General features: G+C 43.3%; 1 protein-coding gene across 1 annotated transcript in view; it reads left to right on the top strand.

Moving 5' to 3' along the window:
• The window catches only part of itga9 (integrin, alpha 9), a 574,702-nt gene extending 556,034 nt beyond the window's left edge, over positions 1 to 18,668 (top strand). The window contains exon 28 of the mRNA XM_078540091.1: positions 17,091 to 18,668. Coding sequence (XP_078396217.1) covers positions 17,091 to 17,189 — 99 coding nt within the window. The 3' untranslated portion in view covers positions 17,190 to 18,668. The remainder of the gene's footprint in view (positions 1 to 17,090) is intronic.
• Positions 18,669 to 19,110: the final 442 nt, after the last annotated feature.

Below are 19,110 nucleotides of genomic sequence, written 5' to 3'. Positions count from 1 at the left end.
GAGGGATTCTAACAACCTGCACTGTTGACAATAAGCCTCGACAATGTTATTTGAAAGTTTTGCTTCAAAATGATAGTCTCAACATAACTGGTAGTTTGTGCCTGAGCTTCTAGTTATTGCTGGGAACTGTGATTCATACAGTATCTGCTCACTATGTACCATCAGCACGTTAGGGTTTGTGCTCGGAGCAGTGATTGGTGTAAAAATCACTTACTGTCTTCCACCAATGGGCAATGATTTTCCCTGACTGCAGAGTCTCATTAAGCATGTCCTCGTCTAGACACTTGCACACTAGGCTTTGTGCTGGGAGCAGTGATTGGTGCAATAATTGCCTCACAATGTACTCCTGATATGTGAGTGTTACGCTGGGAGCAGGGTTTCATGACATGTTTCCTCTGATATGTCCTCTTGGTGGCTGGGAATCCCCATTTTTAAAACTTACCTTTAAATGTCAGTAAAATATTTATCATATATTTGATAGGATGCATATTTTATCATTTAGAAAGTTATACCAGCAGTATTTCAGTAGGTAGAATAATAATGCTTCCATACTGAAAAGGAAAGACACAGGGTGCAGTCGTCCCAGATTTGAATAAAGTGCAGTAGCAGGCGGAAAAAAGGATGTTTTACCTGCTAGTTTACAAAATTCTGAGTGGCATGGACAAAGTAGATAGTCAGAAGCTTTTTCCCAGGGTGGAAGAGTCAATTACTAGGGGACATAGATTTAAGGTGAGAGGAGAAAACTTTAGAGGAGATGTGCGGGGCAAGTTTTTTACACAGTGGGTAGTGAGTGTCTGGAATTCACTGCCAGAGGAGATGGTGGAAGCAGGTACGATAGTGGTGTTTAAGAGGCAACTTGACAAATACATGAATAGGATGGGAATAGAGGGATACGGACCCTGGATGTGCAAAGTGTTTTAGTTTGACAGGCAATATGATCGGCGCAGGCTTGGAGAGCCGAAGGGCCTGTTCCTGTGCTGTACTTTTCTGTGTTCTTTGTCACAATGGCAGCTTTTGGCGCCGTATCATCCCATTCCTCTGAGTGAAGAAGTTTCTCCTCATTTCAGTCCTAGACTCAGACATTTACAACACAGAAGGAGGCCATTTGGCCCATCGTGTCCACGCCAGTCAACAAAGATCTGACTACACTAATCCCATTTTCCAGCGCTTGGCCCATAGCCCTGGAAGCAATGCAAGTGAATATCTAATGTTATGAGAGTTTCTGATTCAACCATCCTTTCAGGCAGTGAGTTCCAGACTCCCGCCACCCTCTGGGTGAAAAAAATTCTCCTCATCTCCCCTCTTAGCCTTTTATCTCTTACCTTAAATCTATGCCCTCCTGATTATTGACCTCTCTACTGATGGAAAAAGTGCCTTCCTATCCACCGTATCTATGCCCCTCATTATACACCTCTATCAGGTCCCCTCTCAACCTTCACTGCTCCAAGGAAAACAACCCCAGCCTATCCAATCTTTACGCATAGCCCACAACTTCCAGCCTTGGCAGCATCCTGGTAAATCTCCTCTGCACCTTGTCCAGTGCAATCACATCCTTCTGATAATGTGGTGACCAGAACTGCGCACAGTACTCCAGTTGTGGCCTAACCAGCATTTTATACATTTCCAGCATAACCTCCCTGCTCTTGCATTCTATGCCTTGGCTAATAAAGGCAAGTATCCCTATGCCTTCCTAACCACCTTATCTACCTGCTCTGCAACATTCAGGGATCTGTGGATATGCACACCAAGATCCCTCTGATCTTCAGTACTTTCCAGGGTCCTACCATTCATAGTGTGATACCATTCCAATACCATTCCCTTGCCTTGTTAGCCCTTCCCAAGTGCTTTACCTCACACTTTTCCGGGTTGTATTCCATTTGCCACTGCTCTGCCCACCTGACCAGTCTACCTGGCTTACCCAGTATCCTGAGACTGTGACCCCTTGTTCTAGACCCCCCCAGCCAGAGGAACTATCATCCCTGCATCCAGTCTGTCCAGCCCTGTTAGATTTTTATACGTTTCAATGAGATCCCCTCTCATTCTTCTAAACTCTAGTGAATACAGACCTAGTAAACCCAATTTCTCCTCAAACAACAATCGTGTCATCCCAGGAATCCGTCTGGTGAAACTTCGCTGCACTCTCCCTATGGCTAGTATATCCTTTCTTAGGTAAGGAGACCAAAACTGCTCACAATATTCCAGGTGTGGCCTCACCAAGGCCCTGTACAGCTGTAGTAAGTCATCCTTGCTCCTGTTCTCAAGTCCTCTTGCAATGAAGGCCAACATGTCATTTGCCTTCTTAACTGCTTGCTGTACCTGCATGCTTGCTTTCAGTGATTGGTGTACAAGGACACCCAGGTGCCTTTGTACATCAACATTTCCCAATCTATCACCATTTATATAATACTCTGCCATTCTGGTTTCCGAGTGAAGTGGATAAAGTTATGACGTGGCAGATGATGTGTGCCAGGTGGATCAAATCCATGAGAGAAACTGATCATGCGGTCACAACTATTTTGCAATTTGTATTTTATTTCGAGGTGTGTGCCTTGAAATCAGAAGTAATAAGACTACCACAACTTCAGGGGTTTTTAGAAAACGAAATGAAACATTTATTAACAAAAGAAAAGATTTCAAGCACATACACAGGTCTGCAAATTACTACTATAATACTCCTAATCTGACTCCAGCTACACCTCCGTTAAGGCGACAGTAAACACAAATAGATTTAAACAGATCCAGGCAAAGCAACACAATATCCTGGACAGTGATATTCAAAGTGAGTTTTCTCAGCTTTGGTTCCTGCAGACAGCAACTTGATGCGCAGATGCTGGAGGCTTTTCACACTTGTGTTAGATCTTAGAATTCCTTCTCCTCTTACACATAGGCCTGAACCTTTGGCTGGGCGAGCGGGGGCAGGGCCCACTCGCTGAGGCGTAAAATGATGCGCAGTGACGTCGAGTTGGCTGTCCGCCCGCCCAACTGTCAAAGCCTTATTAAGGCCATTTAAATATCAATTAAACTAATAAACTGAGCTGCCTGTCCAACCTTAAGGTTGGCGGGCAGGCGAAGAGCCCTGGCAACCTTCGCATCTTTCATGGAACCTCACCCACGGGCGGGATGAGGTTTCATGAAAAGTTTATTAATTAATTAACGTTTTTTCATTAATGTTCATTGACATGTCACACGAGGGGATATGTCTTCTAATCTTTTATTTTCTTTATTTAAATTTCTAAAAGTTAAACTAAACTCCCTGAGCGTGAATGTGCGAAAGAGCGCAGGCCCCGACTCAGGGAACCCCCCCTCCCCCCCGCTGGCCCGCACAGCGAGCGCTCAGCCTTTCTGGGAGCAAGTCATGCTGGGCGGGCCTTAGTTGGCCCGCCCATATAAAATGGCGGCGCAGACCCGATCGGGGGCGCCGATTAGGTCCGCACCCGCCCCAGCACAACCCCCCTGATGGGGGGAAAATTCTCCCCATAGCCTCATCCCCTTTATGCATGTTTCTCCCTTTTTAAGCAAATTCCATTGTTCCAATATGTCTTTGGAACTTTACCTTTCTCATAATATAAATCTTTTCATAGTGCCAATTTTATCAGTAATCTTTGTGAAAAATAAACACACTGTTTGGCTTAGCTTCTTCTGGCCAGGTGTAACATCTTACCATCTTTTTGAAATTCAAACTAACCTAATTTATCTAAAAATGCCAATGTTCCTTACACCTCACATTCTAATACTTCAGCCATGTTTACGTATTTAGCATTTCAACCCTAGCTTCTTGTTGATAACCCAAAGCCTCCAGACCAGCTGTCTCCAATTCAATTAAATCCCACACACACCACATACCCACAGAGAAACTAATCCAAACCCCACCATTGATCCACTTTTACAATAAACCACAATAGCATTAACTAATAACTTCACACTTATCCGCATTATACTGCATCTATCATGTAGTTGCCCACTCACTCAACTTGTCTAAATCGCCTTGCAGCCTCTTAACATTCTCCTCACCACTCACATTCCCACCAAGTTTCATGTCACCAGCAAACCTGGAAATATCACAGAGCATTGATATATATTGTGAATAGCTGTGGCCCAAGCACTGATCCTGCAGCACCCCACTAGTCAACGCCTGCCACTCCAAAAAGGACCCATTTATTCCTACTCTTTTCCTGTTTGCTAACCAATTCTCAATCCATGTCAATATATTACCCCCAATCCCATGTGCTTTAATTTTGCACACTGACTCTTTGGATCTAATACTATCCTTAATTGTTACCTGCATCTATAATTTCCTAATTTAATGGTTTCATGCCATCCCCTGCCTTACAACTACTGTTTAGAGGCCTATAGACAACTCCCACTAATATTTTCCGCCCCTTGTTGCTTCTTAGTTCCACCCAGACTAATTCAACATCTAGATTTTCTAAGCCAATGTCCTTTCTCACTATTTCACTGATTTTCATCCTTAGCTAACAACACCCACACCACCTCCTTTTCCTTTTTGCCTGTCCTTCCTAAATATCAAGCACTCTTGGATCTTCAGTTCTCAGTCTTGATCACCCTGCAGCCATGTCCCCGTAATCGCAATCATATTGTCCCATTTACATCTATTTGCGCTGTTAATTAACTTACCCTATTGCGAATGCTCTGTGCATTCAGATACAGTGCCTTTAGACTTGTGTTTTTATCATTTTTACACATTTTTTTTGTACTATGGCCTTATTTGCTGCTGGCCCTTGTTTCCTCTGCCTTCCACTTTTGCTTTCTACTTTTCTGTCTTTCATTCCTATTGTTTTTTCCCTGTCATGTATCTCCCTGCTCAGGTTCCCATCCCCCTGCCACTCTAGTTTAAACCCTCCCGCACCTTACGAGTGAATATCCCTATGAGGATATTGGTCCCGGTTCTGTACAGTTCCCATCTTCGCCAGAATGGAATTTAAATCCCTTCCTCCTACACCATCTCTCCAGCCACGCATTAATCTGGTCTATTCTCTTATTGCTGATCCCTCTAGCATGTGGCACTGGGAGCAATCCTGAGATTACTAGCTTTGAGGTCCAGCTTTTTAATATTCTGCTTTCAGGACCTCATCCCTCTTTTTACCCATGTCATTGGTACCATTATGGACCATGACCACTGGCTATTTACCCTCCCCCTTTAAAATATCCTGCAGCTGCTCAGTGACATCCTTAACCCTGCCACCAAGGAGGTAACATACCATCCTGATATCACGTCTGTGGCCGCAGGAACATCTATCTGTTCCCCTTACGATAGAATCCCCTATCACTATTGATCTTCCACTCTCTTTTTCTCTCCCTCTGTGCAGCTGAGCTACTTGTGTGCTACAGACTTAGCTGTTGCTGCATTCCCCCGAGAAACCATCTCCCCCAGCAGTCTCCAAAACAGAAAATGTGTTAGAGAGGGAGATGACCCAGGAGACTCTTACATTACCTGTCTACTGCTTTTACTCTGTCTGGCGGTCACCCGTTCATTTTCTGCCTGTGCACTCTTTCCCTGCGATATGACCACCTCACTGTACGTGCTATCCACGAAGATCACATCCTTGGGGATGCTCTACAGTCACTGCAGCTGCAGCGCCAAAACACAGATTTCGAGTGGCTGCAGCTGGAGACACTTCCTGCATGTGTGGTCACCCTGGACACTGGACGTGTCCCTAACTTCCCACATCGCACAGGTGCGTTCCACTTGGCTGAGCTGCCCTGCCATGACTTAACCTTAAATTACTCCCTTTATTTTCATTTCCTCTAGTTTAGAGCATATTAAGGACAGAAGAAATACTCGCCAGGTCCCACTTACCAAGGCCGCCGCTCTTCTTATTGAGGAAAGATGGAAAATGAAAGGATCTCTCCTTTCCTCATCAACAAACTTCCTCTCACCAAACTCCCTCTCACCAAACTCCAACCGAAGCACTTTAATGCAGCCCAAAATGCAGCACTCCAGTGCAGACAAAAGCAGCACTTTTATGCTCTCTGAATCTAGCTTCTGAAAACCTGTTTAAGTCAGTTATCTAATTTACTAGCTGCAGCTGCAAAAGAGCCTGTATAACCCCTGTTTTAAAGCTGGAATAAAACTCACCTTCTCCCAATACAAAGAGCAACTTTTAGTTATTTGCTAAATTAAAGAAAGATTAGACTTTAGATAGAAATTAACCCTTAAAAGTTCTTCTCACACTAAGCTCTAACTTAAGCACTCTAATGCAGCCCAAAGCAGCACTCCAGTGTTGCAATATTTATACTACTAGCCAGCAGTGAGAGCTGAAAGCAAGAGGTGACAAGCACCCTATCTGCTGGACACCACCCACTACGCTAACACGCTTAGCGCATCACATCAAGCAGAGGCACACTATGGAACAAAATAGTTAATGTGTATTCTAGTAGGTTATTACTTGATGAAGTGATGTTGCTCTAAAAAGTGGTTGAGCAGCTTGAATCAGACAAATGCCTTCGTGACAGGATAGTGATGATAAACAATTGTACAACATGAGGTAACTCAGTCAGTCAGTTCTCTGAGGATGGGTTCAGAAAACAAAGCCTCTATTCCCAGACAAAGCCCTCAGCTTATACAGAGATGACAGTCCTCAACAGAAACTATATAATCAGACTTCAGCTAAGTAATGGAGTGGGGTGGTATCTGATAACGATGAGGTGATACAGTATTTGACATTGATTATTGCATCTGGCATTTCACACAGAGATGAACACAACAAGGGCTGTCCATCAATACGAAAAGTCTTAATATATACTGGTAATTCTGAGAGGCCTTGAGTCATGAGATCCATGCTCACATGATGGGGACAAGAAATTCACTGAATCAGCCATTTTTATAGCCCTGAGCTGGAGAGGAGAAATCAGCAGCAACACTGGTGGGATGCATGCTACAAACATAGAGGTCTGAATCTTCTGGTTGGCATGCAGGGGCGGGCCCCGCTCGCCGACACGTAAAATGACGTGCGGTGATGTTGGGTGTGCGTCCCGACATCACTGCGCGTCATTCCGATCTTGAGTTCGGCGGGCGCGCACCGGAGTTGGCTGCGCGCCTGCCGAACTGTCAAAGGCCTGTTAAGGCCATTTAAAAACTAATAGTCACAATTAACAGGGCTGCCCGTCCAACCTTAAGGTTGGTGGGCAGGTGAAGAGCCCAGGCGTCCTTCGCATTTTTCATGGAACCTCATCCATGGGCAGGATGAGGTTTCATGAAGGGGTTTTAAGTTTAATAATAATTTTTATTACAATTCATTGACATGTCCCAGCTCATGTGACACTGTCAAATGAGGGGACATGTCTGAATAATTTTTTTTTCTTTATTTCAATTTTTCAACATCAAAATAATCTCCCTGGGCAGCTCTGTGCCTCAGGGAGATTTCTGCGCTCTTTCGTGTGCATGTGCGAAAGAGCACAGGCCCCGAATCTCCCTCCTTCCCCCGCCCGCACAGAGAGCGCTCAACGCTTCCGGGTGCGCATCACGCTGGGCGGGCCTCAATTGGCCCGCCCACATAAAATGGCAGCGCGCAGCCAATCACAGGTGGCAATCAGCTGTGCGCCCGCCCGTTCCCGCCCAGCCCGCCCGATGGAGAGAAAATTCTCCTCATTGTTCCACAATTCACAGAATATTTAAAGCTCCCATCTGATATAAGGTAGATGAATGGCTTACAATGGATCCAATGATATTGTCTGCATGCAAGGGCAATTGTGACTAATCTGCGTCTTGCTGCTGTCTGAGTGAGTGCTGTTATGGGCGATGAGTAAAACTGGAGCAAGTATGAAAAAATGGGACAATCAGAGATTTCTCCTCTCCAGTGTTAGAGCTTTAAAAATGAATGATTCAGTGAGATTCCATGGACATGGATTTCAAGAATTAAGGTCTCTCAAAATTACCAACTGGAAAATATAATAATTATGGCCACTCACCCTTTTAAAGGATTCTCCATATTAAGAGGTATGTCCTGTACACAAAATGCAGGACAAATCCAACCCGACCAATTACTGCCCCATCAGCCTACTCTCAGTAAAGTGCTTAGCAATAACCTGCTCACTGACACTCAGTTTGGGTTTTGCCAAGGCCACTCAGCTCCTGACCTCATTACAGCCTTGGTTCAGAGACAAAAGAGCTGAACCCCAGAGGCGAGGTGAGTGACTGCCCTTTACATCAAAGCAGCTTTTGACCAAGTGTGACATCAAGAAGACCGAGCAAAACTGGAGTCAGTGGGAATCAGGAGGAAAACTCTCTGCTGCCTAGCACAAAGGAAGATGGTTGTGGTTGTTGGAGGTCAGTCATCTCAGCTCCAAGACATCACTGCAGGAGTTCCTCAGGGTAGCCCTAGGCCCAACCATCTTCAGCTGCTTCATCAATGACCTTCCTTTCAGAAGTGGGGATGCTCACTGATGATTGTACAATGTTCAGCACCATCCACGACTCCTCAGATACAGAAGCAGTCCATGTCCAAATGCAGCAAGACCTGGACAATATCCAGGCTTGGCCTGACAAGTGGCAAGTAACATTCGCACCACGCAAGTGCCAGGTAATGACCATCTCCAACAAGAGAGAATTTAACCATGGACCCTTGACATTCAATGGCATTACCATCACTGAATCCCCTGCTATCAACCTCCTGGGAGTTATCATCGATCAGAAACTGAACTGGATGAGCCATATAAATACTGTGGCTACAAGAGCAGGTCAGGGGCTAAGAATCCTGCAGTAAGTAACTCACCTCCTGACTCCCCAAAGCCTGTCCATGATCATCAAGGTACAAGTCAGGAGTGTGATGGCATACTCTCCACTCGCCTGGATGAGTGCAGCTCCAACAACACTCAAGAAGCTTGACACCATCCAGGACAAAGCAGCCCACTTGATTGGCACCCCATCCACAGACATTCACTCCCTCCACCACTGACGCAGTGTGGCATCAGTGTGTACCATCTACAAGATACAATGCAGGAATTCACCAAGGCTCCTTAGACAGCACCTTCTAAACCCACGGCCACTACCCTCTAGAAGGACAAGGGCAGCAGCCAAAAGGGAACACCATCACCTGCCCTCCAAGCCACTCACGATCCTGACTGGAAATATATCACTGTTCCTTCACTGTCACTGGTTCAAAATCCTGGAACTCCTTCCCTAACAGCGCTGTGTGTGTACCTACACCACATAGACTGCAGCGGTTCTAGAAGGCAGCTCACCACCACCTTTTTAAAGGCAATTAGGGATGGGCAATAAATGCTGACCTAGCCAACGATGCCCACATCCTGTAAATTAATTTTAAAAATGAAGGATAAATTTCTGCTTTGGATGCAGTTGCTGATTCCAGTGCAAACACAAACACACCCATTTTGAAAAGTGCTTTTGCCTTGAGTTTCAGAATCATTTGCAGAATGCCAAACACAAAATCTGCCATGACCGAATACAATCTGGCAGTGTTTTATCATGTAATTTTTCCTTTATAAAAGCAATTTTAATTCATCAGCTCTGAGTAATCTAATTTCAAATTACTGCAATCCATTTAAAAAAATGTATTAAGCTATTTTCTACTTAAATTGGAGTACATTATGTAATCAGTCTCATAGTAAATTTAAACAAAAATGAAATTCAAAAGTTTTTATAACTATCCTTTTAGTGTCCTTGTGTCCAAAAGCATCAGCTTAACTTTTAAAGCCTCCCTGAAGGCCAACAAAGGAATTCAATTAGTGGAAACTTTGAATGTGGTTAATTGATCCTGGGGGGAGCATGGCCAGTTGTGTAGGTGGGAATGCTTGCAGCATGATGTTTTTAAAACTAGTGTAAAAGGTCATTGGCTACACCACTATTCCACAGTCATCCTGAATGCAAATATTCAAACTTCTTTATTACAAAGATAGCGACCATCCAATCAGCTGCCTCTGCCACTTCCCTCTCTTCCTCTAGGCCAACAGGCCAATTTTCTTCTAAGGCTTCCTCCTGCCTTAACCCTGCATTTGCCTCTTTTTCAAGTTTATTTCCTATCTCCCTCTATGCCCTCTGCAAACTCACCTTGTCCATGAAACCCAGCCCCTGCTGCTTCAATCCTATTCCTGCTAAACAGCTGATCATCCAGCTTCTCTTCCTGGTTCCCACATCAGGTGATATGGCCAATGGTTCTCTCTCCTCCGGTATAGTCCCCTATGCTGACAACACGCGGCTGACAACTACTTCACCACCTTCTCACTTGTCCCCTCCACTGTTTCTAAATTGTCAGACTCCTTGTCCAACATGCAGTACTAGGTGAGCAGAATTTTCATCCAACTAAATGTTGGGAGGACCAATGCCATTGGCCCGGATTTTCAGACTCTGGCTGACTCGGGAGTCCTTTAAAATTGATGGGCTGGACCTGATTCTGGGATTCCCACTCCCATAGTAGTCCACCCGCACGCAGCACTCCAGACATTGTCAGTTCCATTGTGGGGGTGGAAAGTTTAAATCCACCACTACCCCTCCCCCTACTGGATTTTTTATTAACTAAGGCCCCTTATGTAAGGATAAGTGGTTCACTGCATCTCAGCAGAGTCGTGAACCATGGGGGAGCTGCGGTGAACCATGGGAACCCCTGTTCCAAATGGGGAACCAAAAACTAAACAGCCACCTACTCCTGGACTTCTTTGATTGACAGGTGTTGAAACACAAATAAAAACATCTGTTCTTTCAATTTCAATAGGTAGATGATGTATTCATAAGTTAGATGTGTTTGTACTGTAGTAATTGATTATAGAGCTCTATCCTGAAAACCTAAGTTGGCAAAGCATGGAGGTGCATTAGAGTACTTTTTCCTATTATACATTCAAAACAGAAGAAAACAGCCGTTGCGAATTCTAAGTCTCATGATCTGAAGTGATTGAAATATTCACAGTGCTTTAAATTTGAAAATAAACTGGTCTCAGCTTTCACTTTGAAAAAAAAACTTCTCCTGGGCTGTTTTGATTGACAGGCCATCTGGTGTAGTCTGGAAAAAACTAGCCATCCATTTTTCTGGTTTCAATAGATTCCATTGACTGCAGTTGCACAGGTTTGTTTTGATAGCTTTGTCCATTATGAATACTTGATTGAGCTTGAAAACCTGGGGAAACTATTTATCCCAGCAGGGTGCTGTGTAGATAATTTGATTGACAGTTTTAAGAAATTATTAAAGGATTAATTGTCTTTGATCTGGTTATTGGATAGATATTTGTTTTTACAGCAGATTGATCACTTGAGGGAATTTTACCTTTTTGAATGGCTTCTTAGAATTGGTATCTTTTATCAGCATGAAGTGTATTTGAGTGAGAACTCTATTAGATTGTTAGAATTTTTTTTCGTGTCCATTTGACATGTCTCCTGAGGTCTGCCTATGGTGATTTGAGGGAGCATGTGAGGTGGGAGGAACGTTGAGGGGGGGTGAGGGCCTGACATTCATCACTACAACTGAGACGATGTCCCAGTAAATGGAACTGGGTATTCTAGCCGCTACCCTCGTCGTGCGCCTGCTTCTGTTGCCACCTTAGGCCTGCCTCTAGAGGCGACAGGCCTGACTCCATCCTGCACCCAACCCCGGAACAAAGGTATGGCGGGTGGGAACCTTTTTAAAGCAGACGGATCTGGTGAGTCGGGAGGTTTCCCGACTTGACCTTTCCACCTCCTCCACGAAGGCCCATGGTCTTCAGTTCTCACCACAAACTCCGTTCCCTAGCCACAAACTCCATACTTCTCCTTGGCAACTGTCTGAGGCTGAACTAGATTGTTTGCAATTTTGGTGTCATATGTGACCCTGAAATGAGCTTCCAAACACGCATCCACACAATCACTAAGACCACTTTTTTCCCTCATTTTAAAAATTCATTTATAAGATGTGGGCGCCGCTGGCTAGGCCAGCATTTATTACCCATCCCTAATTGCCCTTGAGAAGGTGGTGGTGAGCTGCCTTCTTGTACCGCTGCAGTCCATGTGGTGTAAGTACACCCACAGTGCTGTTAGGGAGGGAGTTCCAGGATTTTGACCCAGTGAAGGAACGGCGATATATTTCCAGGATTGTGAATGGCTTGGAGGCGAACTTCCAGGTGTTGGTGTTCCCATGTATCTGCTGCCCTTTTCCTTATAGATGGTAGTGGCGATGGGTTTGGAAGGTGCTGCCTAAGGAGCCTTTGTGAGTTTCTGTAGTGCATCTTGTAGACGATGGAGGGAGTGAATGTTTGTGGAAGAAGTGCCAATCAAGCGGGCTGCTTTGTCCTGGATGGTGTCAAGCGTGTTGTTGGAGCTGCATCATCCAGGCAACATTTAGCTGTTTTTGTTCTTGCCTCAATTCAGATACTACAGAAACCGTCATCTATGCCTTTGTTACCTCTAGACCTGCCTACTCCAATCACCCCTGACTGGCTTCCCACCTTCTAGCATTTATAAACTTCAGGTCATCCAGAGCACTATTACCTATGTCCTAACTCGCAGCAATTCATGTTCACCCATCACCCCTGCGCTCACTGCCCTCCATTGGCTTTGTGTTAAGCAATGCCTCAATTTTAAAATTCTCATCCTCGTTTTCAAATCCCTTCATGGCCTCACCCCTCCCTATCCCTGTAATCTCCTCCAGCTCCACGATCCTCAAATATCTCTGCACTCATCTAATTCTGGCCTCCTAAGCATCCCTGACTTTAATCATTCTGCCATTGGTGGCTGTTCCTTCAGCTGCCAAGGCCCTAAGCTCTGGAATCTCCTCCCAACACCTCTCTGCCTCTATCCCACTCTTTCCTCCTTTAAGATGCTTCTTTAAAAACTACGTCTTTGACCAAGCTTTTAATCATATGCCCAAATATCTCTTTGTGTGGCTCGGTTTCAAATTTAGTTTTAAAATGCTTCTGTGAAGCGGATTGGGATGTTTTATTGCATTAAAGGCACTATATAAATACAAGCTGTTGTTGTTGCTGGTGCTACTGTTTCATCGATTATTATGGCCTTATTTCTGCCCCCTCCTCCCTTTCCTCCAACATCAGGTATGAGGTCTTTTTCACTAGGACTGAGATCATCTCTGCATCTGCACACTTGCATTCCCAACAAACCAAACCTGATTCCAGACCCTCCTCCGCCAGTGTCCTGAACTATCACTTTTCTCTAACTTTTCTTCTATCTTCCATCATTCCTTTTCTGAGCTCAATGTGCCCATGATACCCACCATCTGTTGCCTTGATCATCTTCCCACTAAAAGGCTGACCACCCAACCTCCCTCTACTTATGTTCTATTTTTGTTTTTAAAAACTACCATTATCATATCCCCCTCAAAAAAGCACCTTCAACCCCACCGTCCTTGTAATTTACTAGCCCGTTTTCAACCCCACTGCTTTTCTCTACAAATTACTTGAACCTATTGCTGCCTCGCACATTTGTGCCTGTGTTTCTCGCAACTCCTTTCTTCAAACTCTCCAGTCAGGTTTCTATGGGCAGGATTTTTCGCCCAACCCTCTCAAGCGTAAAATGACATGCGATGACATCAGGCGAGCGTCCCAATGCCATTGCGCACTCGCGCGATATTTCGGTCAGCGGGTGCGTGTGGGAGTCAGCAGCGCGCCCGCTGACAATTAAAAGGCCTATTAAAGCCACTAACAATGTAATTGAATTAAATTTTTCGCTGTTTATGGTTGGCGGGCAGGTGAAAAGGCCAAGCAGCCTTTGGATTTTTTGCTAAACTTCATCCATGGGCAGGGTGAGGTTTTGATCCATCATTAAAAAAAAAAATTCATCCTAATTTCTAACATGTCCCTACTCATGTGACAGAGTCACATAAGGGACATTTTTTTTAACATTCTAAAAGTCTTTCTTTCTAAATTTCCTGCACAAGCTTGTGCGCTCGCCACCCTCTTCCCCCCTGGCCCACAACCACCCCCACCCCAGACACACACAGGCAGCCCTGAGCACTGCAGCGCCGGTTTCATGCTGGGCTGGCTTTAACTGGCCCCGATCGTAGGCGGCGGTTGACTCCCTGACTGCCCCCGTCCGCCCCTGCAGAGCCTGCCCGACAAAGGAAAAATCCTGGCCCATCACTTCTGAAACACCAAAATGGCCCAAAACATAATCATAAATTGCATCCTCTGTGACTGTAATCATAAGTCCTATCTCTTCTCATCCCCTTCTACAGCCTTTGACATGGTTCACCACCTCATCCTCCTTCAGCACCTGTCCTGCATTGTCCAGTTCAGTGGGACTGGCCCCAATTCATTCAGAGTCAGCCATGGTAGTACTTTCATCTTTGTGTTAGAAGGTTGTGGGTTCAAGTTCCATTCTAAGAAGTGAACACAAAAATGAAGGCTGACACCCTAGTGCTGAGTGAGTGTTATGCTTCTGAGATGTTGCCTTTCAAACGAGATGTTAAACTGAGGTCCTCTCTGCCCTCTTAAGTGGATGTAGAACGTAGTGCTATCTTGAAGAAGAGCAGAGAAATTATCCCTGGTATCCTGCCAATATTTATCCCTCACTCAACATCACAAAATTAGAATATATGGTCATCATCACATTACTATTTGTGGAAGGTTGCAGTGTGTAAATTGGCTGCTGTGTTTCCTACATTACAACAGTGACTACACTTCAAAAGTACTTTACCGACTATAAAGCAAACCGACTTTGTTTGTCCTGTGGTTGTGAAAGGCGGAATATAAAAACGCATCTTTCTTTCTCTCCTCCTCATCAGATACTATAAATTCATAGTTTGGGTGCCACTCTCTAAACTTGTCCTCTTTTAATCAAAAGGTTACTGCTGTTACGCTTGAATCAAGAAATAATTATGTTTGTCATTCGTTAAAACACATTGCAAAATTCACATTCTTTTCTCATAGAAACTGCAGTGATAACTGAGGATACTGAATTAACCCAGAATAAATACTATTATATTATAAGAAATTTGTAACAGATTGACTAGATAGTAATATGATTGCACTGCCTGTCTCACTCTTCTTATTCTGTAAAGCTATCTTTAAATAAAAACAGAAACTAAATACACAGAAGGTCAGTCAGTACCTGAAATGAAGGATAGGTCAAGGTTTGAGTTACAAGCTTTCATTAACAAAATATTAATCTGTCTTTAGCAAACTTCTTCTGTCCAGACTGACATTTATCTCCCAACCAACATGACCAAAAACAAGTTATTTGGTGACCTAGCAAATTGTTTTTTATGAGATCTTACTGTGCACAATTTTCTTGCAGCATTTCCCAACAGTACTTCATTGGCTGTAAAGTACTTTGGGATATCCTGAGGATGTGCAACTTTGTTCTTTCTGTTTCAAGTGCTGGCTTCCCTGCTGTGCATTCTCCAGCATTTCCTGTTTTTCACTTTGGATTTCCAGCTTCTCTTGATTTTCTTTTGACATGAAAGCTAATTTTATGACTTAAGTACAAAGACAGAAAGTTACGCCTATAAATGATTCAAAGCAAGGAAAAGTTATCAGAAAACAACAGGGAAACTTGAAGTCTTTCAACATCAAGAAGAAAGCTTCAGTTCTCCACAAATAAAGATAATCCTGCCACACATATTGCCCAATCAATAAACAGTTAATGGTTGCTGCTGCTTACGATATCTGTGGTGCTGCACTTTGATTAATTTTTATGGTTGTAATAATATTTATGGTACAAATTATTTATGATCAAACAGGTATTGGCGGAAATGACAAAAACTGTTTAGACCATGAAAATTGTTGGATTTCCAGACTTCTCTTTAAGCTGAGATCACATTTCCCCATATAAGTCGAGACTGAGGCCAGATGTCAGAGAGGCTTAACTGCTGCGGTCCGATTTCTGCTTCTGGGCAAAGGGACTGCAGACGTTGTCTCCTGTCCTCTGCTCCCATGAATACCCCCAAAGCCTTGAAATTTTGCAAAAAATATCAAAGTAATGTAACATCAGATCCATAAAGCAATATGGTGGAAATGGAGACACTTCATGCATGAGGGAAGTTCCTCACACCCCTTATTTTCAACACAATCTCTGACGGGTCACTGTTAATCAGTACCACATTTGAGCTCCAAATGATCTTCAGTGCGCAAGTACAAAGCCCAGACAAAAAAAAATAGGGAAAATTGAACACTCACAATGGTGAGCTGTTTTTGAAAAGAGAGTAGATCAGAGAACAGTTTCCCTGACCCGTGTTCCTGTTAAGGATAACTCCTTATTGGGAATGTGGGATCATGGAACCCAGCCTGTAGATTAGGCTGCTCAAATTTACCACAAAAACACAACAGAAAAATGGGTGGTCAAAGGCTATGTGAGGGCCTTGCAGAGTTTAATTGCGACTTTTGTAGAAATAGCATTCTTTCAATGACAATGACGATCACTAATCGTTTCTTTTGCTCAATTATACTTTACAATGCTGATAAAGATGATTAATGTCAGCACTGAGGAATGGGACATTTTCCATTTTGAGTAATCTGTGTTAGTGTTCTCCCCAAGTCAGGTATGAGATCTGTCAACTGCCATAAATCTGATACAACTGCATTTCAACAATATGTCTTAATGCTAGAAGCCCCTGCTACCCATTGCTATCAAGTGAATATTTCCACTTCTTATATCAGTTCTCGTTATTACCCCTTTTGAGTATTAATGCCACCTTTTACTGAATTGTCAGCAGTTTTATACTTCATCCTTTGGTTGGGTCCTGAGTTGAAACTCATGTCAGGTGGGACCATTCCAATTGTCAGATCCCACTAATCTGATCTAAATTTTAATTCATCTGGCAGAAGAGTGTGCAAAAACACAGTTCCCTTTGTAAGCCTTTCAAACACTTTGCTTCTGGCAACACATTCACCTTTTAATTTTCAGAGTTATCTTCTCAATTTGTCTTGTGTTAAGGAATGATTTCCTTCTAGTGATGTCTAGAGGGTTCACTGGGGTGCTGGGGGTCATATGCCAACCAGTCTGCCCACTCAATACGATTGGGCTTGTGCCGATGAGTTACAACATAGCTGCAAGAATGAATAACCTCAAAAAAACATATTTAAAGATTTATTGATCGCAATGAGGTTTGTCACAACTGAACTGTTGTAATCATAATTCCAATACTGTGTGCAATCATCTTGAGCCCTTACCCATTCCACTTTTCTTTTTTATCTAGATGGGCTTCTTTCGTCGGAGGTACAAGGAAATCATTGAAGCCGAGAAGAACAGGAAGGACAGTGAAGAAAGTTGGGACTGGATGCAAAAAGACCAATGAGCTGCCAGATAATTTAGTTATGTGACATGCATCAGACAGCCGATTGACCCTGCTCCAGAGTCTTCCATACGTGGAAGAGGGAATCCTCCAGATTTTTCGGAGATCTGATGATTGTGTATTCACGTAATTCAACAGCTGGAAGTATTCCTGAGGCCAGCACTACAGACAGAAGATTTGTTCTGTGGTGCTTAGACTTCCTTTAAAATACATCAACGAACTTCAGAAAGCAAAGTGCTGTGAAGAACACAGACTCAAGACGGAGGAGAATGGGATTTACAACAATACCCTCAGGGGATTGAATTCTCTTTGTGTGTTCAGTAAAGAGAAACAAATATTTTTTATAAAGAGAACGTGTTTGTCCAAAATGTTTATTCCTCTATATTTTTATCCAAATGTAAATTACTCTTATCCATTTCTATAATACACTCACTGCACTGATGTCTTGCTCAGAACCTGAGTGATGACAAGTTGATGAAGAAGCTATTTTATCTGAAGGTCTTTGCAGTAAGGTCAATCTTGATAATGAAAATTCACGACCACATGCAGAGTTATCTAACCCTTTCAGTACTGTATATTCTTTGCACTTTGCAGCAAGCTACTTTCCATAGTCTACTGTCTGAAACAATGATCATGCAATGTATTCTATACAAGCAAAACATTCAATCTGGTGGGGAGTGTGGGGAACATATTGCTCCTGGGTTAGGTCAGAGAATGTGGGCCAGGGTTTCTGTACCAGGTCACCATCTAGTGACACCTGATGAAAGTTTACCATTTGTGCACATTGGATGGGGTTAGGATCAAGCCTAGTTGTAATTTTCTTCAGCAGTTGAATAACCTACTGACATTCACCTGTCAAGGCTCAGATAAGAATAATTACCACTGTTCTGAGGTGCCAGAGGACAAGAAGTGTCCATGGAAATATAAAATACTATTTACACATAAAATGACGTTCTCGAATTCTTTACAGAGCGAGGGGAGAAAGGAAGGAGAAAAGAAGGGAGGAGTTAGGGACTGAAGCTGAAAGCACAGGCGAAGAGGAGGACTTTTAAAGGGCTTCTGAAAACAGAGGGAGAAGGAGGAGAAAGCACGATGGGAGAGTTTAGGAAGAAAATGAAAACGGTCTGCGTGTCTGCCACTGGCAGAGGTAAAAACCATTGACATGCTTTGGAAAGCAAGGAGGAAAGTATTTGTATGTGATTAGACAATCAAAAGGGGCACTTTTATTGCTGTGCATATTACCTGAATACAGGATTGTTATTGTCCATTAATCCCTCCATAATAGAGCAGTTAAAAGCGATCTTTAATTTGATTTATCGAATCTTGACATTTCTGGCGACCGAACAGTATAAAAAGCTTCCTTGGGTCTGTGTGATACAGAAAACGTGACACCAGTGCGAGCAGTACTCAAACATTGTGACTTAAGTGTGTGCAAGTTTCCTGTGTTGTCATGTCACAAACATATTACATAAGGTTTTATTGTACAGTGATTTCAGTGGGTTATTCATTATCTTTTTGCTACATTGCATTATGTAGGACTGTATTACCAATGAGTGTAATTTCAGTGATGTTTCCAGAATCTCACTTATGGAGAGCTCAGGCTGCAAATTGGTCATAAAACATTAAAGGGACTTACCTGCAATGCACTCTCCTCTTGAATGAGGCTGTGTGCTAGGAGCACAGCATCACTGAATTTACTGTATAAAGTAGTGCGACCAAAAATTTATCTTATTGAAAGCTGAATACTTAGGGAAGTTCATTTCCTTGGATTATTTAAAATAATTAAATTGGTTATGTTGTAAGTTTCAAAAGACTTACATTGTGACAATCTCTGATTGGTCATTGGATACATCAGATTGGTTCTGGAGCAAAATCGATGATGCTAGGTTAACTTCACCTGTTCGTACACCTCCGTAATATTGCA

The sequence above is a fragment of the Cetorhinus maximus genome, chromosome 4 (genome assembly GCF_964194155.1).
Source record: "Cetorhinus maximus chromosome 4, sCetMax3.hap1.1, whole genome shotgun sequence".
Taxonomy (NCBI): Eukaryota; Metazoa; Chordata; class Chondrichthyes; order Lamniformes; family Cetorhinidae; genus Cetorhinus; species Cetorhinus maximus.
This window is presented reverse-complemented; position numbering and strand designations above follow the sequence as displayed.